Raw genomic sequence first — 20,415 nt, 5'->3', positions numbered from 1 at the left:
GCAATAATGGCCTGTTCGTTCATTGATCTGACTATGTTCCCAATCGATACTAATATTTAACGCTGTAGTGTGATGTCGTATTCAGATAAATGCATTGGGTAGCTAGCTGTCTCAGTGCTTTATCTGACGTGCACTAGTTTGAACGTCATTTTAAGGTGCGCGTAGTATGCTACAAGGAAGGAAATGCACCAATGCTGCAGGTACTCTACAAAGCCTTACACAAAGAAAATATGTATCTCATTTCTTCCGCAATACGCTTTCTTAATGTTGACAATATATTCATTCTGCAAATATGTTTACATAGAGCTTTAATAACGCAGCTTAAAGCCAACACAAGAAATTAGCTTGATCGAGGGTTATTGATAAATGATTGCGACAAAAACAAACAAGCGACAAGTCGCGTTAAAATGCAATTCCTGTATTAAAGGTTTAGTGTGCTCGGAAGACCAAATATCCTTATAGCTTGAATATTTATTATATTCTTCTCATGGAATCATAATGTAATATGTCTGCCCCCAGAATGCCTGGGAGGTCTGGACAAACATTTACTAGGCACAGATCAAGAAAAGCGTCGGATAATATATAACCACCAGAAGGCGCGTGGTATTTTTTTTCTTAAATTATCTGAGGTTCCTTTTTAATTTGTTAATTTATTCCGGTTTCTTATATATTAGCGCGAAATATTTAGGATTTTCATTAATATCTGCGCTGGTAGTGCTCGCTAGCTGAATTGTTCCAATTTGACACTTCAGCAGTGGTACCTAATTTTGAGGATGCCGGAAAATGCGTGTACGAGTATACCTTCATGTGAAGCGGAGAGCGGAATGTCGCCGGCGTTCATGTTCGCCAAAGTGCACTTGTATGCAACCTTTCTTGATTGAATGTGGGCTTAATCACGATCCTACGCAGGTCGTTCCGACACGCGGCGAGGTATGGCCTCGGCCTCTGAACCAGACCAAGAGCCCCAATACTCTCTCTGTGGACGCAAGCACGTTCTCGTTCCAATACGATGGCCCCTGCTTCGTGGTGCAGCGGGCAATCAGGCGCTATCGCCATGACATTTTATTCCAAAAGTGCACGAAACCCGGCACATCAAGAGTGGCCCGACGCGCTCACGCTCACCACGCTGTGAATCCCCACACTCCCCCATCTGATGGTCGCCTCGACGTTCTGCGAGTGATGGTGCTTAATGAGTGCGAGGACCTCCCGGACCCCCACATGGATGAAAGCTGTAAGTACGAATTCTTACTCCTGGCAGCTCCCTCAGAAAGAGGCTGCTTCGCCGAATGAGTCACTAGTTGCCTAGTGTAGCATGGATAGTCCAACAGGCGGCGGGAAACGCCTGGTATGTTTTGGCCACTAATAAAACACATAATAACGTTCGCAAAATGGATTCGCCTAAGCGGTCGTTCAGAAGCGAAGCTGTCAAAATAATGGTTTCGGCCGGACATCCGAGCTGCAAAATTCGTGCTCAGCCAGCGATATTAAATTGTACAGCGGTAAGCGTCGCCGAACTGCCAGTTAGCGAAAATCTTGCCGGACCATGTTTTTAGTCGCTGCTGTCCGTCGACATTATTAAACGCTGCCGCTTCTGGTTGTGCAAGTATCTTCCGCAAAACGGTCCCATCGTCTACTTACGTCGCCTTCTGCACTACCAACCAAACATGACAACATGTTGCGTTAAGCGAATTCAATTCGCTTGTATTGAAGCAGAGGATGTTTGGGGTGATAAAAGAAAATAATACAAAGAAATTGGGTAGGCTACGTTAGTCAGCACGAGGAGTATAAGCGTTTAGTGGAAATCGTTCAGAGTAACAGATGCACAATGTTTTCATTTTTCAGACACACTTTCTTTATCATCTGTTGACAAGTCTTTCATCTCTGCTCGAACCGTTTGGGGCGCGCTGAGAGGACTGGAAACCTTTAGCCAGCTTTTCTATTCACCCGATGGAGTGTCGGTAAGTTGCACAAAATAAAGATCCCGTGTCTCATCGCTTGCTCGCTTGAACCGAAAAGCAATAGATCATTCGCCGAAGGGACGAATGAAAAATGCATACGCGATATTGAGACATTCAGAACTTTCAATACCTAGCTACACAACAGCTATGTCGCTGGTTCCACGAAGTCAGTCCTAACATATTTAAAAATTTTATAATCTCAGGCAAACACAAGGGAGGGCCAATTACTCTCTGTTTGTTTATATAGAATATTATGAAAGACGAATTATGTTTACCTCTCAGCATCGATTTGCGTAGATGTTGGACCATGGGGCCTTTGTGAATGATGGTGGCATGGTAATATTCGCTTGTGCAATACGACAAGCACGAGGAAATATATAACTAACCAACCCCTGTTCGTGTCCTTCACCATTTCTATCAGCGGCAGTTTCAGCAATGAAGTTGGGGTGCAGTGTCCAGCCGCGTGAATGCAAGGTTCTGAGAAGCACACATGAAAAACATGGAAAATAAAAAACTGTATCTTCAATACAATCGCAATCGAAGCTTCCAACAATAACAACAACAGAAAACAAAACAAAAAACGCGCCGATCCAACGTGACATTGGGATGTAAATGACGCGAATCTGACGCGTGTTAGCAGCAGTAGCAAATCAAGCAAGCACATCCTCACTCCCATTAGCTGCTAGCTGCTTGCATCAAGAGGACGAATGCGATGTATCATGCTTGTCGAGGAAAAACTGATGAGAGGTTTAAGCAACAAAAAAAATTAATGAATGTCGATTTTAACACGATTACCACTGAAGCAATATAGTGACACAGGGCTACTCTCTCGCGCTTCCCACTGCCGACTCTGTGCCACCTAGCTTTGAAGCCGCGAAGTCTGCGCATGGGGTGGGTTTATTGCGCCGAGAACCCGACACATTTTAAAGGATCTTTTTTTTGTCATTGAAGTTTGCCAAATGCACTGTGGCACATCCTCGCTTACGTTAGGTTTCGTCAAAGAAACTCGCTGACATACCCAATGCTCGATGTTGGCTCTAATAGGTTTCACTTAACAGTGGCACATACCCGATACCACATGCCTATTGACTAAGTTGATCTGACGGTTCATATCGAAGCACGTTTCATTAGCACAAAAGCGCCAATGTGCTACTGATTAAACCATGGTCTACCCACTCCAAGTGCCCCAAGTTTGTGGGAAACAGATAGATAGATAGATAGATAGATAGATAGATAGATAGATAGATAGATAGATAGATAGATAGATAGATAGATAGATAGATAGATAGATAGATAGATAGATAGATAGATAGATAGATAGATAGATAGATAGATAGATAGATAGATAGATAGATAGATAGATAGATCATCATCATCATCATCAGCCTGGTTACGCCCACTGCAGGGCAAAGGCCTCTCCCATACTTCTCCAACGACCCCGGTCATGTACTAATTGTGGCCATGCTGTCCCTGCAAACTTCTTAATCTCATCCGCCCACCAAACTTTCTGCCGCCCCCTGCTACGCTTCCCTTCCCTTGGGATCCAGTCCGTAACCCTTAATGACCATCGGTTATCCTCCCTCCTCATTACATGTCCTGCCCATGCCCATTTCTTTTTCTTGATTTCAACTAAGATGTCATTAACTCGCGTTTGTTCCCTGACCCACTCTGCTCTTTTCTTATCCCTTAACGTTACACCTATCATTCTTCTTTCCATAGCTCGTTGCGTCGTCCTCAATTTGAGTAGAACCGTTTTCGCAAGCCTCCAGGTTTCTGCCCCGTAGGTGAGTACTGGTAAGACGCAGCTATTATACACTTTCCTCTTGAGGGATAATGGCAACCTGCTGTTCATGATCTGAGAACGCCTGCCAAACGCACCCCAACCCATTCTTATTCTTCTGATTATTTCTGTCTCATGATCCGGATCTGCCGTCACTACCTGCCCCAAGTAGATGTATTCCCCTACTACTTCCAGTGCCTCGCTGCCTATTGTAAATTGCTGTTCTCTTCCGAGACTGTTAAACATTACTTTAGTTTTCTGCAGATTAATTTTTAAACCCACTCTTCTGCTTTGCCTCTCCAGGTCAGTGAGCATGCATTGCAATTGGTCCCCTGAGTTACTAAGCAAGGCAATATCATCAGCGAATCGCAAGTTACTAAGGTATTCTCCATTAACTTTTATCCCCAATTCTTCCCAATCCAGGTCTCTGAATACCTCCTGTAAACACGCTGTGAATAGCATTGGAGAGATCGTATCTCCCTGTCTGACGCCTTTCTTTATTGGGATTTTGTTGCTTTCTTTATGGAGAACTACTGTGGCTGTGGAGCCGCTATAGATATCTTTCAGTATTTTTACATACGGCTCGTCTACACCCTGATTCCGTAATGCCTCCATGACTGCTGAGGTTTCGACAGAATTAAACGCATTCTCGTAATCAATGAAAGCTATATATAAGGGTTGGTTATATTCCGCACATTTCTCTATCACCTGATTGATAGTGTGAATATGATCTATTGTTGAGTAGCCTTTACGGAATCCTGCCTGGTCCTTTGCTTGACAGAAGTCTAAGGTGTTCCTGATACTATTTGCGATTACCTTAGTGAATAGTTTGTAGGCAACGGACAGTAAGCTGATCGGTCTATAATTTTTCAAGTCTTTGGCGTCCCCTTTCTTGTGGATTAGGATTATGTTAGCGTTCTTCCAAGATTCCGGTACGCTCGAGGTCATGAGGCATTGCGTATACAGGGTGGGCAGTTTCTCTAGAACAATCTGCCCACCATCATTCAACAAATCTGATGTTACCTGATCCTCCCCAGCTGCCTTCCCCCTTTGCACATCTCCTAAGGCTTTCTTTACTTCTTCCGGCGTTACCTTTGGCATTTCGAATTCCTCTAGACTATTTTCTCTTCCATTATCGTCGTGGGTGCCACTGGTACTGTATAAATCTCTATAGAACTCCTCAGCCACTTGAACTATCTCATCCATATTAGTTATGATATTGCCGTCTTTGTCTCTTAACGCATACATCTGATCCTTGCCAATTCCTAGTTTCTTCTTCACTGTTTTTAGGCTTCCTCCGTTCCTGAGAGCATGTTCAATTCTATCCATATTATACTTCCTGATGTCAGCTGTCTTACGCTTGTTGATTAACTTCGAAAGTTCTGCCAGTTCTATTCTAGCTGTAGGGTTAGAGGCTTTCATAAATTGGCGTTTCTTGATCAGATCTTTCGTCTCCTGTGATAGTTTACTGGTGTATCTGTTCTCCTGTGATAGATACTGGAGTATCTGTTCTGTAGCTTGACCTGGAATTCCTGTATTTTCCCTCTTACCGCTAACTCATTGATCGGCTTCTTATGTACCAGTTTCTTCCGTTCCCTTCTCAGGTCTAGGCTAATTCGAGTTCTTACCATCCTGTGGTCACTGCAGCGCACCTTGCCGAGCACGTCCCCATCTTGTATGATGTCAGGGTTAGCGCAGAGTATGAGGTCTATTTCATTTGTAGTCTCGCCGTTCGGGCTCCTCCACGTCGACTTTTGGCTATCCCGCTTGCGGAAGAAGGTATTCATTATCCTCATATTATTCTGTTCCGCAAACTCTACTAATAACTCTCCCCTGCTATTCCTAGTGCCTATGCCATATTCCCCCACTGCTTTGTCTCCAGCCTGCTTCTTGCCCACCTTGGCATTAAAGTCGCCCATTAGTATAGTGTATTTGGTTTTCACTCTACCCATCGCCGATTCCACGTCTTCATAGAAGCTTTCGACTTTCTGGTCATCATGACTGGATGTAGGGGCGTAGACCTGTACAATCTTCATTTTGTACCTCTTATTAAGTTTCACAACAAGACCTGCCACCCTCTCGTTAATGCTATAGAATTCGTGTATGTTACCAGCTATATTCTTATTAATCAGGAATCCGACTCCTAGTTCTCTTATCTCCGCTAAGCCCCGGTAGCACAGGACGTGCCCACTTTTTAGCACTGTATATGCTTCTTTTGGCCTCCTAACTTCACTGAGCCCTATTATATCCCATTTACTGCCCTCTAATTCCTCCAATAGCACTGCTAGACTCGCTTCACTAGATAACGTTCTAGCGTTAAACGTTGCCAGGTTCATATTCCAATGCCGGCCTGTCCGGAGCCAGTGATTCTTAGCACCCTCTGCTGCGTCGCAGGTCTGACCGCCGCCGTGGTCAGTTGCTGCGCAGCTGCTGGGGACTGAGGGGCCGGGGTTTGATTGTTGTGTTCATATAGGAGGTTGTGGCCAAGTACTGCACCAGGGTGGCCAATCCTGCTCTGGTGAGGGAGTGCGTTGCCGGTTCTGGTCACCGGGATCAGGCCACACTCCAGGCCTGTTTGTGCAATTTTATCAACACGCGGATTTTTTTTTTGATCCGGTGGAAAATTGCCAGTACCGGGATTCGAACCACGGACCTCTTGCACGCGAGGCGGGTGTTCTACCTCTACGCCACCGCTGCACCATGATAGATAGATAGATAGATAGATAGATAGATAGATAGATAGATAGATAGATAGATAGATAGATAGATAGATAGATAGATAGATAGATAGATAGATAGATAGATAGATAGATAGATAGATAGATAGATAGATAGATAGATAGATAGATAGATAGATAGATAGATAGATAGATAGATAGATAGATAGATAGATAGATAGATAGATAGATAGATAGATAGATAGATATCGTTTCAAGAATGCTGAATGCATTGAAGTACGACGCCTAAGTACCTAAACACACCTGACCCATTGTGCCGCAGGTGCACATTCACGATGGAGAATTAGCCAAGAAGGGGCAGGTACCAAGTAACCCCATTTATTTTGTATTTTTTTTTGCCTGGCCTGAGAGAAGCCATCCGCGAATTATCCATTCATAAATCTACCGGGTAACCGAACTGGTCTATTGCTATCATTATAACCAGCAGCAGCAGCATATTCTTATGTGCACTGCAGGACGTAGGCCTTTCCCAGCGATCTTCAATTACCCCTGTCTTGCGCTGGCTGATTTCAAGTTGCGCCTACAAATTTCCTAATTCCACCACCCACCTATATAATTTTCTGCCATCCTTGACTGAGCTTCCCTTTCCTTGACACAGAATATCTAAACTGTGTAAAAATAACGAACTAGGATATCGGCTACCCCCATTTGCTCTATGATCAACACTGCTCTTTTCCTGTCTCTTAACTTCACCTCTAACACTATTTGTTTCATCGTTATTTGCGCGGTCCTTAACTTGCTCTCAGACTTCTTTATTAACCTCCAGGTTTCTTTCCCATATGTTAGCACTGGTAGAACACAACGATTGTAGACTTCCCTTTTAAACGGCACAGGTAAACTCCCGATCACAATTTGGTAATGCATGCCCCATCCGCTGGAACCCATTTTTGTTCTGGAGATTTCCTTCGCATGATCAGGGTCGCATGTGTGTATTTGAGTTAGATAAAGTTACTCCTGCACAGATGCTAGAAGCTGGCTGCCGATCACGAATCTATGTTCTCTCGTCAAGCTATTCAGCATTATCTTTGTCGTCTCCGTTTTTTTGTACACACACACACACACACACACACACACACACACACACACACACACATATATATATATATATATATATATATATATATATATATATATATATATATATATATCAAGCGAGGAAGATACGATGAACGCCAAACCGACGACAGCAGGAAAAGAAACTTTAGCTCCTGACTAAAAGAACAAAGTGGACATTGAAGTTCCCAAACTATTAGAAAACGATGTTAAGAATGGGATGCAAGAGTCGAATACAATATCGTGGTCATTAAAGTTTTAGAGCGTTATTAGTTCGAAGAATTTAAATGACAAATAGCCCAACGTTCGCTTTTGGAACTTTGTTTCTTGGCCCTATTCTTCAAACAAGTATACTTACTGACTTGAGATATGTCTGAGCACAGTAAGGCTATACATTAGTCGCCCTACCTAGCAAGCAGGGTAAAGAAGCAGTCAGGTGTGAATAACAGGTCATTGTTCAAATAAGATTCCGCTGTGTAAATTATACGTTGCGGAAGAATTTCACGTCAACGAAATACTGATTTAACATTTCAGTGGGTGGTGAATGAGACGGTGATCTACGACGAGCCGAGATTTCCGCACCGTGGCTTGCTGATCGATTCGTCGCGACACTTCCTGCCACTGGAGTCGATAATGGACACGTTGGTGAGTTGGCATAATTGTTGCGCAGCACTAATTAAGGGCGAATTTTCTTCTGGCTTCCTCGAATTTGCTCTCTGTAGCAACCCCATGCAAAAAAGAATCAGATAATTGCATTGATAAGTAGTAATAACGACATTAAGGGTGCTCAGGTGCACATGTGGCTGTATTATTGTGAAGAAAGCTGGAGCGCACGAAACACACGCGACTGAGAACAAGCGTTCACTCGCTACTCGCCGCTCAGGTCGACAGCCGAACACTCACTGCTTGTGTTGGTAATTGTGCTTGATGTTAAAACATGAAAGAAAATTAGTAAGCTTTCGTGTTTGTCTCTCAGTGAGGGATTGCTACTTTTGTTACGGTATAGCATACTCACTGAGACGACGCATGCTGCATGAACGCAGTTCTTCCCGCAAGCAGGGGCCATATGGGGCAAAATTGGTTACGTCCTGCACCATGCCGGCGCTGAAAAGGCCACGCCAGCAGAGCGCGATAACAAGTCATTCAAGCGGCTGAAAATAATGCGTGCAGGTAGAAACATCTGACTAATAGCCCGGTGCTCTCCTGTTTTAACCAGGAATGGGGAGGTGCCATACAAGACTACGGCAAAATATATTCTTTGGGTTGCGGCCCATAGCAGAGCAGAAGAGAAGGACACAGGAGCACACACGATAGGCTGTTCCACGATAAAAATGAATGCATGAAAAGCTAGAAAGGAAATAACTTAGCACAGATTGCATGAATAAATGAATGAATGAATGAATGAATGAAAAGCAATTTTTATTTCTCACTTTACAATGAAGGAAAGTGAGGAAAAAGCCGCAAAGAGACGCGTTGAAAACCCTCAACCCACTGGCAACATAGGATATTGGTGCATTACTTCGTTCTTCAGTCATTCGTTCTGTATTATATGCCCGTCGTGCCATATTGTGTGATTACGTGCCCCTGTTTGGGCTGGGCTGCAGTACAAAGAATGTTCTAACAAAACAGCCCACAAACTTTACAAAGTGCGAAACAGGAGATGCACAAGAATGATCAATGAAGACGCCTCATTTGCATCGAACAGCGGCTTTAATGCAAACAGAATGTGTGTATATTCATGCGACCAGCTTTCCGACCTTCGCCACTGCTACGTGTACATATTAATGAAAAAAATACAACTGTTTACACTCACTTTAGCATACACTAAAGAGGACGAAGGCGAAAACCTGTGCGCTCAAGAGACATTCAATGAATAACTTCACATTCTAACTTGAATGCATTGTTAATTCCTATTTCTTGTTTTCTCTCACAAGAGCTCGCGGGCTCTAGTGCATTAATTAACACTATCTAAATACCCATGCCTTAATTACCGTCGCCCCAATTAACATCAAAGATTGCACTTTCGACCATCAATGGTGACACCATCAATATTCATGGCATTGATTTTTGGTTCCATAACGCCGGACGGTCAATTTTTCGACAACGCCGGATAATGGATTCTTCAACCCATGAGACACCTAATGCTTTTGCCTTAAAATATTTTCCTTGTAGGATATTTGAAGTTTAGGACACACACATTTCTCGTGCTCGTTTTACATTGTATGCATAAAATATTTTTTGTCGTGGTACGTTCTTGAACATACTGAGGAGATCCGCGGTAAAATTCACAAAGCTGTTCGTTCCTAAGTGCTCTAGTTTATTGGCCGCCCGACTTCACTGATATAGTATGTCGAGCACCATGACTGGCTCTAATTTTCTCCTAAAAATAATTCTATCTTGACAGCTTTCTGTGAATACAAGCCCTGGTTTGTATAAACGAGGCGTAAGTTCACTTTACTAACAGTGGTTGATCTGATACCGCCCAGATTCCTTTCATCTTTCTGTAATGAATTACTCGAACGTTTCATCTCAACATAACAGCGTGGCTTTGTAACAACAGCCATGACTTACAGCATTTTTAAGGAAGGAGACGAGCGTCCTCCTCTCGAGCCGACTGCCTGAAGTGGCTACAGCGGTGTTTCTATTTGGCGACAATTCAGTTGAAAAGACCCATTTGATTAACCCGCATGCTTCGCTGAAGTTCGCACATCAGGGACCTCGGCACAGTTATAATGCGGACAGAGAAGGCGTTCATTTGAACTCTGAATATATTTTCCTATGCAAATCACAAGAGTGACCGCTTCTTCAGGTTTCACCGATGCATGATTCGACCGTGGTTCGACGCCCCGGGCGCGCCCCGATGCTTGACATAATACCAGTGGCCACTGGCGCGTCATCTGCGTCAGCTCCATCATGACGCAGATGGCTCTTAGAGCTGAAGGAAACGCCTTGGCAAAAGTGCCTGAAACCATTTAAATATGTATATCACTACCATTTGGTTCCATTATCTGGTTGAGTTTCTACGACGGAATTTCGCACCGATATTGTTGCAATAGATACATAGTGTGAAACAGACAGGACACGTTTCACGTGTGTTTGCCGTCGCTCTTCTCACTTCTTGGACAATGTTTCGTGCTTTATAGCACAGACATTATTCTACTTTTCTACAGATACTGTTCTTTTACACGTAACCAGGCAGTCGCCGACAATAATTGTACCTCTGAGCTACCGGTTCTGAACTGCATAGCGCTGGTTACGAGGCACCAAGCAATATTATCATCAATATAGAATTCTTCCACGCACAGCTAACAGGGCGTGACTGTGTTCTTTTCTCGTTTTCTTAGACTGAACTGTATAAGCAATAACTCCTCACAGAAGAATACACATGCTACATTATATTTACAGAATAACGGTCGGGACGTACAGCTGTTGCAATTTAAAAATGTTCCCCGCTTTGCTAAATTAAAACTCTGAAACAGCTAGACCCTCTACAGTTCGAACTTATACCAACAAAAAGGAATCACTTGGAGCGTTCTTTGCTTAGGCGCGCATTGCAAACATTGCTCTTCCAGGACGCAATGTCGTACAACAAGATGAACGTTCTCCACTGGCACATCGTGGACGACGAATCATTTCCCTACGTGAGCAAGGCGTTTCCAAGTATGAGCAAAAAGGTGAGATGAAATTGGTTGTCCTTTCTTCTTTCATTCTTTCTTACAGGCTAGCGCTATGAAGCAGCAAAAAAATGTTACGGTCCTGCCCAAATTTCTGAAATTTATGGACCTATATCATAGAATATGAGAACATATTCTGCTATACCTGAAGTGAGTGCGTGCTTCGCGCGCCCTGTGTGCTTCGTGTTTCTCTATTTCTTTCTTGTTTTTATTCTACTCCTTTCTCCTTTTCTATTGAAGAGTATCTAGCCAGAACTACTTATTTTGAGGAACCTTCCCGGCTTTCCTACCTTGCTTTTTGGACTACAGATTTTTTTTTATGAAAAGGCTACGAGTGTAGCAAACGGAGCGTTCTTGCAACGGAGCTCCTAGGCAAGGCAGGTATCATTTGCCGCTACTAAAGTGAGTTTCAGAAGAAAGATTACCAAGAATTTTTCAATGTACTTTTGCGAAGTTTTCCTTTTCAATTTCTTCATTTTGTACTCCTTTCGCCTTTTTGAATGAAAAGTAGCTAACTAGAACTACCTGCTTTTTGTTAAACCTCCTGCATTTCTAGCGGCAGTTCCTTTAGGCTATACATATTTTTATAAAAATGCTACGAGCTTAGCTAGTGCAGCGCGCAGTGCTGTAAAAGGCAAGCTTTGTGATATGGGCCCTGATGACTTCATGTGAATTGCGTGCAGTATGGAACAATATGGCGATCTTCTACGGCCTCTCATGACCAAGTGCAGAGTAATGGGCAAAGTTTTCTGCAATGGCCTAGTTAGAACACGAGAACTTTGGGCCGAATTTCTACAACAAATGGAGCACAGAACACGCCTTACGTAAAGTTCAAATGTCTTGGAACTTCGCTTGCAGACAAAGAAATGAAGGTTGCGTTAAAACGAGCTGCGAATGAAACGCGTCTTCAAAAGGTTCCATGAAATTCAGCGAGAACTGGTAACTCTACGAGCCCTCTATTTACATTTTGCAGTTCGTGTAGCACGCCGTACCGAGGATTATTTGTACAATGTTAGTGTTTGCATTTGTCCTAAGCATCTATGAAAATAATAGGGTCATGAACCCTACAGCCCCCCACAAAAACGTTTTTGCTCGATTTATGTGAAACCAAATGATATTCTACAAGTGATAATTACGTAATTTGTTCCACGCCAGGTCAATTAGGGTTCATGCTTTGCTTGCTTGGTCCTCGGTTACCAGTGAGTGAGTGAAAACTTTATTGCAATTTTCCGGCGATTTGGGCGATGTGGGGCCATGAGCACCCCAGCCTAGGTGACGGCCTCGAGTCCTTGAACTCGGGCGGATTCCTCGGCGTGCCCGACGGCCCACAGTAGATGAGCGAGGTCGCGGCTGAGCAGGGCCGCCTTCCAACGCGCCCCTCGGTTCGAGACTGCCATTTCTAGCCCGTTAGTCGGGGACTCCTGCTGCTCGCTACCAGTGTATGCCCACAGCATATGCTGCAGCGTCGCTCTGGCTCCGTACGTTTTACAATCGTCGGACGAATAAATGTCCGGGTAGCAGAGGTGTTTACTAAGTAAAAGAAAAAGAAGAAAAAACATTTTGCTTTCGCAGCTATGGGAATTTTACAAATAATAGTTTCTCAGAGTAGGTTGCAATATGCCCGTAATAAATATAAGACGCCTTCATCTGCCTTTACGTGAAAGACGACAAATTGATCTATATGATCTAGATTAGCCATGCAGCAAATGGGAGCAGTGCCGAAACAAGTGGCTGGGCATTAAGTGTAATTGGTTTTTAATTTTCAGTTCTATAAAAGTAAATGTGTTGATTTGCATTTGTATCATGATAGGCCAAGACCTGGATTGGTAAGAATTGGGGATAAGAGTTAATGGAGAATACCTTAGTAACGTGCGATTCGCTGATGATATTGCCTTGCTTAGTAACACAGGGGACCAATTGCAATGCATGCTCGCTGACCTGGACAGGCAAAGCAGAAGGGTGGGTCTACAGAAAATGAAAGTAATGTTTAACAGTCTCGGAAGAGAACAGCAATTTACGATAGGCAGCGAGGCACTCGAAGTGGTAGCATCTACTTAGAGCAAGTAGTGACCGCGGATCCGGGTCTTGAGATTGAAATAATCAGAAGAATAAGAATGGGCCGGGGTACGTTTGGTAAGCATTCTCAGATCATGAACAGCAGGTTGCCATTATCCCTTAAGGGAAAAGTGTGTAACAGCTGTGTCTTACCAATACTCACGTACGGAGCAGAAACCTGGAGGCTCATGAGAAGGGTTCTACTTAAATTGAGGACGACGCAACGAGCTATGGAAAGAAGAATGATAGGTGTAACGTTAAGGGATAAGAAAAGAGCAGATTGGGTGAGGGAACAAACGCGAGTTAATGACATCTTAGTTGAAATCAAGAAAAAGAAATGGGCATGGGCAGGACATGTAATGAGGAGGGAAGATAGCCGATGTGTATTAAGGGTTACGGACTGGTTTCCAAGGGAAGGGAAACGTAGAAGGGGGCGGCAGAAAGTTAGGTGGGTGGATGAGATTAGGAAGTTTAAAGGGACAACATGACCACAATTATCACATGACCGGGGTAGTTGGAGAAGTATGGGAGGAGTCTTTGCTCTGCAGTGGGCGTAGCCAGGGTGATGAGGACAATGATGAGGCGAAGTTGAAAATTTTTTGATGACCTTTAGACAGTGTACAAATTAGAAAACGTAAGGAGTACTTATGACATACCCGAAGTGCTGACGTAGTGGCTTTTGCGTATCGCTGCTAAGCGAGAGGGTGCGTGATCAAATCTCAACCGCCGCGGCTGCATTTCAGTGGGGGCGAAAACGCGCGCATATCGTGCATTGGGTGCACGTTAAAGAACTCCAGGTGGTAGAAATTCTTCTGAAATATATACTGCGGTTTGTCTCATAATAATGTCGTGGTTCTGGCTAGTAAAACCCTAGAACAGAATTTTTATTGATCCACAGGTTATAAAGACCTAAGCAATGCCACATGCTAATTTAGCGTCAGATCGTACATGTGGTCAAAATTAAATCATGCGGGCATATTTCAAAAGTAATAGACGTTTGCATATATGAAATATTGGCGGTTCAGAAGAAATTTGTACATATGCAGCGTCATCTGATGATTGTTTCCGAAATTATTTGAAGTTATTGTTTTCATTGAGTAGTCGCTTGCTTGTAGTTGAATGCAGACGACCATTTCTGCGAAACTCCTTGCTTCCGCCAGTGGCGAATTGCTTGATGTGATTCGGTTTTTGTCTGCGAAAAGATCTTGAGCTGCCCAAATGCGTCGGGACTTGTGCCTAGTTTATGGACTTAGAGCAAGGAGCTTAGGATATGTTAGACAATGGTGCCGAGATATGAAAAATGGCCGTAGAAATGTGCATGAGAAAGGGCGGAGTGGCAGGCCCAGTATGCAAACCGATGAAATCCTTCAACAACTGCACCAATAACTACGACTTGATTGATGTTTGACGGTTAGTGCTCTGGCTAATAATTTTACTCTGATTGGACACACCATTATTTGCACAACTGTAACGTAAAAGTTTGGATATGACAATATGTGTGCAAGGTAGGTACCGAAAGATGCTTACCAACCACCACAAAAAGAAAAAAAAATGTCAAGTGGACGAGAGTTTCTTGGACCGTTATCGACAAGATGCAGATGACTTGTTTCGCGAATTGTTACGGGCGAGAAGACACGGATTCATTCGCCAACGCAGAAACCAAACAGCCGTCAGTGCAGCGGCACCATTCATCTTGACCAAAAGAAAAAAAATTGAAGCAATCTTCTTGCTAGAGTCACAAAATGATACTACTGATTTCTGGGGAAAAAGGCTGTTCTTTTCGTTGATATCATGGAACGTGCGACAAGCATTAGAGCTGATGTGTACTACAAAACGCTCACCAAAGTGAGACGTGCCATCAAAAATCGATGGCGCGGCAAAATTTCATGCGGAATAGCCCCCCTCATTGACAACGCGCGTCTTCGCATCATCGCCGGAATCAAGGAGAAGATTCAAGTTTTTGGTTGCGAACGTTTTGATCACCCGCCCTACAGTTCTGCCTTTTCAGCTAGCGACTGTTTCCTTTTCGTGCACTCGAAACAGTGGACAACGATTTGAAAATGGCGGGGACCTCACGACCACCGTTGTCAAGCGGTTTGATTACCAGGCGGCGAGCTTCTATGCAAAGGGATTAAATAACCTGGTGCAGCGGTACGAAAAGGGCTCAGATATTAACGGCTATTATGTAGAGAAGTGAAGCGGCTGGTACGAAACTAAAACTGCCAATAAAGACATTTGCTAACCGCCACATATTTTTATGACCAGATGGCCCTAATTTTCGATTATGGCCTACAATTCCATATGGCACGCTTAAAAATTATGGGGTTTTACGTGCGAAAACCACTTTCTGATTATGAGGCACGCCGTAGTGGAGGACTCCGGAAATTTCGACCACCTGGGGTTCTTTAACGTGCAGCAAAATCTAAGTACACGGATGTTTTCGCATTTCGCCCCCATCAAAATGCGGCCGCCGTGGCCGGGATCATACGGCGCATTGCGAAGTCGCTTCGAAGTGGTGAGAAGTTGGGAACGAAGGAAGAAGGGAAGGAGCTCAAATGGAATCAGGTGTACAGTGTCAAATCAACGTTTCCGTGGGACTCCTGTACTACTTAACATTTTCATTGAATCGTAGTATTTATTGTGTGCGTGTAAGTGGGAGGAAGGTGCAAGCCATGACAGACAGTCGAAAATTGCCTGCCGTTAGTGCGGTATTGAAGCCACTGAACGGGGCCGAGGTAGCAGGCGGGCTGATGAAATCGCGCTGCATCCTGTGTTATGCCAAATAAGTAGATTTTATTCAGCTGCGAGAATTTGCAATCGTTAGGTGGTTTGGTTACTCCTAATAGAGTACTTCGTAAGGCTAACCACAGCCAAAACGCCAAGACAATTACCTGTCGTATAGCCTACGATAAAACAAGATTATATAATGTATTGATCAGATTCTCTTCGCAGGGTGCCTACGACCCGTACATCCGCATATACCGGCCAGCAGACGTGCAATATGTCATCAGTGAAGCTGCTGCCAGGGGTATTCGCGTCATGGTGGAATTCGACACGCCTGGTGAGAACCACTCAACAAGAAAGAAAGGAAGAAAGAAAAGAAATAGAAAGAGAGAGTAGGGCATAGCAAAGCTGGGGCCATGTTTATGGAGATTTTACGTTATTTTTCTTTTACTGTACTTATACATTTTACTCTTCCATTATTTGCGCACTTCATCATTGGCTCGAACCATGCCGGAATCCACCTATCGTCAATATTGGCAATTTGGCACCACGGATAATATAAACTAGATGTAATCGAAGGCATACCAATGCATAAAAAGTGCAAATACAGCCTTACAACCAGCCCTCATGCATTGCAAAACAGAAGAAAAATTATGTCATCCCATTGTAGAAGCCCACCTATAATTGTGCGAATTACACATGGGCACTGAACGTAATCTTTGAAAACAATCCCATTGCTAAAAACAAAAATTTATAAATGTGTGTTGCAGCAGTCACGCTGAGCGCTTTGGCATGGTTATTACAGGAGTGCGTACTTAGTATAAATAAAATTGCAAGTATATTCGTGCTGGTTTTTCGTTTTTCGCTGGGGCGTACGTGGCGATACGCGAAGCACATTATGTCAGACCAGCCCTCGTAGCAGCCCCCGTTGGCTCCCCCATCCACTAGGTTTACATTTCTCCCAAAGTTTCGAGGTTTGCAAGGCCAGCACGACCAATTACAGTGGCGGCACCCATCGAGCAGGCCTGTAGCCCTCCAAGGGACCAGACCATCGAATAAGAACGTATCTTGCCACTGGAGGGACGAGTTCCTCTATAGGAGCAGGCTTTTGAATGAGACTTGCTATTCCGGCCTTGTGACCATCGAAGTCGTCGTCATTACGGTGGCGAGGTGCGTCGGCATTGGATGTTCTTGTCGCTTCGAGTGCTAGGCCTACCGGACAGGTGTCGCCGCAGAAATCCGTCGCCCTGGCCTTGCGAGCCTCGTGGTTGTCGCTGGTGTTGTGACGCAGTCGTTGAATCTGGTTGGCTGCTCCGAGGACTCGGCTTGTAGGATGTGCTTCGCGTATCTACAGGGACATCCCAGCCTTGCGAACCTCTGGTCATCGTGCTGAAGGGCAAGGTCAGCTAAGTGCTAAGCGAACGACGATACGTGCAGCCGCATCAGTGCATGGGTTAGTAGTCGCGGTTACAGTCCAGAATGCAATCACACTCCTGAGCTTAACCACCGAGTGTAAATAATTGATACGTACGCCATGATTGCCGCGATCTTCTTTTAATGGAATACATCATGTAAGCGATGATAGTAAATGCTCATAATGCGGCTGCCGTCTTTTATTTTCAACAAGAACAATGCTCTTGTATCATAATCATTCCGCGTCCTAACAGGAATTGGCTAAAAGAGCGAGAATCAGCTGCAGAACAAATAGCAGAATTCCAAACTGTAATCAACAACGATCGACTAAAAAAAATCAGGAAATAATTTTTTATCGTGGAATCGAAACAAGAGGGCACCAAAGCCATGTCCATTGAGCGAAAATCACGAGATTGGCACTAGTTCATTTTAATATCTTCACTAAAACTGAAGTGAAATCTTTTTGTGACATTCGTCACCAAAGCTCCCGAGTGATTGCGTTGGGATTTCACTAAATATTATGCTAACAAGCCTGTGTGGAATGGTTTAGAGGGCGGTGTGGTGTCCTTTTTGAAGTGTTGCCACCTGGATATCTCTTAACCAGGCAGCCTATGTTCCACAATTGTAACATGCACATATGCGGCTTGTCCCATGCAATTTGATGGCAAGGTGTCTAGCCAAAAATGAAATGCTCAGTACGTTTGCAAACGTCGAATGTCTAACTTTAAAAAGCGTCAGAGATGCTTCTGTTTCTGTTTTATTGTTTGTGTATCAAAGCGGCCTTACATCGTAGTAAATAAATTACTAAGAAACCTCTGAGTGGGAATCAACCACGCATTGTGCAGGAAGTCCAGAAAGGTATTGTGCTTCGTAAGAATTATTCGCAGCCTGCATTTTATTTGAACACAGAATCAGGGCACAAGTTTTTCGCACTGCGCACCGCGCAGGAGCTGGCGTGCGCTTTGAAAGCGGAGGTTCACTAGCTAGACATCTACTGTACATATGAGCTGTCTGTTTTCGTTAGGCTTAGTGCGACACAAGAAAAGTCTGAAAACTGGCTGTACACAGATTTAGAAAAAACTTGAAACAAGTTTTCTTATGCATCTAGAAGGAGGCATCAGGCCACTTACCTGACAAAGCCCAATGTATATCTTGTTTGCTATGATGAGTGTTACAACTTAAAATTCCAATTGAACCGGTAGAAACCTAACGTAAAGCCCAAAGTAGCTTTTTTCATCTGCTGGAGCAAGCACCGAAAGCATATGAGGAGGTAGCACTATTAATTTTTTTTACTGAGCCACTCCACTATCTACTTCATTTGAATACCAAGAAGAAATTTGCAGTGAAAACACGTGCGATACGTTCAAGAGTTGTCTTTCGATACAGGACACACCCGATCGTGGGGTGCGGCGTTTCCCGATCTTCTAACGACTTGCTACAAAGGCATGGAGCCCGACGGCGATCTCGGACCTATCGACCCCACTACAAATGACACATACATTTTTCTTAAGGAGCTGTTCACTGAGGTGGCCGGCGTGTTTCCCGACCAGTATATTCACTTGGGAGGAGACGAAGTCAGCTTCGACTGCTGGTGCGTGTAGAGTCATCGAACACAAGGCAAAATCTTTGCTTGTATTGAACATATGCTGAAATTTGTGTATGGCGTCCAATCATTGCATGCTCGTACCCATAGAAGTAGTCATGCTAAAATTCTGGCAGTCGTTGAAACTCTGGCATCAATGTCTACGAGAGCTGCGGTTGTGATGGCTCAGGCAAAGTGGAAACGAGTAATAAAATTGAATTTCACTGAAATTCGCCCTTCTCTCTTCAAACGGCTTACCAAATTCACTATATTCAACAAATTAGCGCATCACAAATTAAATAATTGTCAACGATTATGTATGTGTGCAGATACTTTTGCCTTGCTATGTTTACAAAACTTATTGATTGGAAATTTAGAGTGACAAAGCGCAGCTAGTAACAGTAGAATAAGCTCTGACGTCACAGAGATTAGCGGGATCTATGCATGCACTACGAACAGCTCTCCTGGTACCTGAACGATCGTAGCGCCGCATTTCCCTCTTTTTTTTGTCTGTAAGAAACTAACCAAGCTTATTGAATACCACCATGATCCCTCGGCAGGACCACGCCTTCAGGTGACTTAGAGGAGCATGGTGAATAGACAGTGAGCTTTATTGCGAAGATGCGTAAATGGCTTCTGCATTCGTATAGACGTAGTCTTGTCGTCGCTGCTCATGATCCATACATACATACATACAGCGTTTCCCGGTAGTTTTTGTGGGGCTTACATAAAACACACCTTATTTGGTGACCTTAACTTATGTAAGCGTTTTCACAGATTCATAAATGTCATCGGCAAAGAAGGCATCGCGCTATGAAATGTCGCGATGACGCTCTTCGGTGTCATTGATCTCGAACAATGGCGATCTTGCGTTCGCTATGACATTCGTGCGTCTGAGCAGATGCATCGACATGAAAACAATACGTTGAATGCTAATAGATTCACGTAAATGCGTTCGAGACATGGAGCTGTATTGAACCTGGCCCGCTTGCATTATTTTGCGCTTACTTCGCCTTACATTAAGCATTCCTTAACTCATGTTCAGCCTAAATCCCCGAAATATGTTCTTCGTTTAACGTACACGTAAGGCCCCGTGCTTTATTCTCAATCCATTTAGTGGCGCCCTAAGCATGAGGCTTGCTATCGCGAAATTTAATATCGCTTGCAGCGGCAGAAACATTAGGAATGAGGCTAGGACATGGAGATACTAATAAAGAAGCTAATACTGATGTTGTGAGACATGCGAGCATCACAAAAAGGCTACGGACTCTGGTAGCTCATGCAGTTGCCATGGCATTGTACTGCTTCGCATGAGGTCGCGGTTCTGATTCCCGCCCGTGGCTACGACAATAGAACAGGGGCGGAATACATAAATTATTGCATTATGCGTTCTTGTTACATGTTAAACTGCAGAGAAAACACGGGGAAGGCGAGAGTT

The 20,415-nt window shown here is 43.9% G+C and overlaps 1 protein-coding gene across 1 annotated transcript in view; it reads left to right on the top strand.

Annotated features, from left to right (window-relative positions):
• The window catches only part of LOC135901440 (beta-hexosaminidase subunit beta-like), a 78,030-nt gene that overhangs the window by 31,990 nt on the left and 25,625 nt on the right, over positions 1 to 20,415 (top strand). The window contains exons 3-8 of the mRNA XM_065431247.1: positions 910 to 1,231; positions 1,843 to 1,958; positions 8,064 to 8,174; positions 11,102 to 11,203; positions 16,211 to 16,319; positions 18,782 to 18,986. Of these exons, the coding sequence (XP_065287319.1) occupies positions 910 to 1,231; positions 1,843 to 1,958; positions 8,064 to 8,174; positions 11,102 to 11,203; positions 16,211 to 16,319; positions 18,782 to 18,986 (965 nt within the window). The remainder of the gene's footprint in view (positions 1 to 909; positions 1,232 to 1,842; positions 1,959 to 8,063; positions 8,175 to 11,101; positions 11,204 to 16,210; positions 16,320 to 18,781; positions 18,987 to 20,415) is intronic.

Source organism: Dermacentor albipictus, chromosome 1 (genome assembly GCF_038994185.2).
Source record: "Dermacentor albipictus isolate Rhodes 1998 colony chromosome 1, USDA_Dalb.pri_finalv2, whole genome shotgun sequence".
In the NCBI taxonomy this organism is placed as follows: Eukaryota; Metazoa; Arthropoda; class Arachnida; order Ixodida; family Ixodidae; genus Dermacentor; species Dermacentor albipictus.
This window is presented reverse-complemented; position numbering and strand designations above follow the sequence as displayed.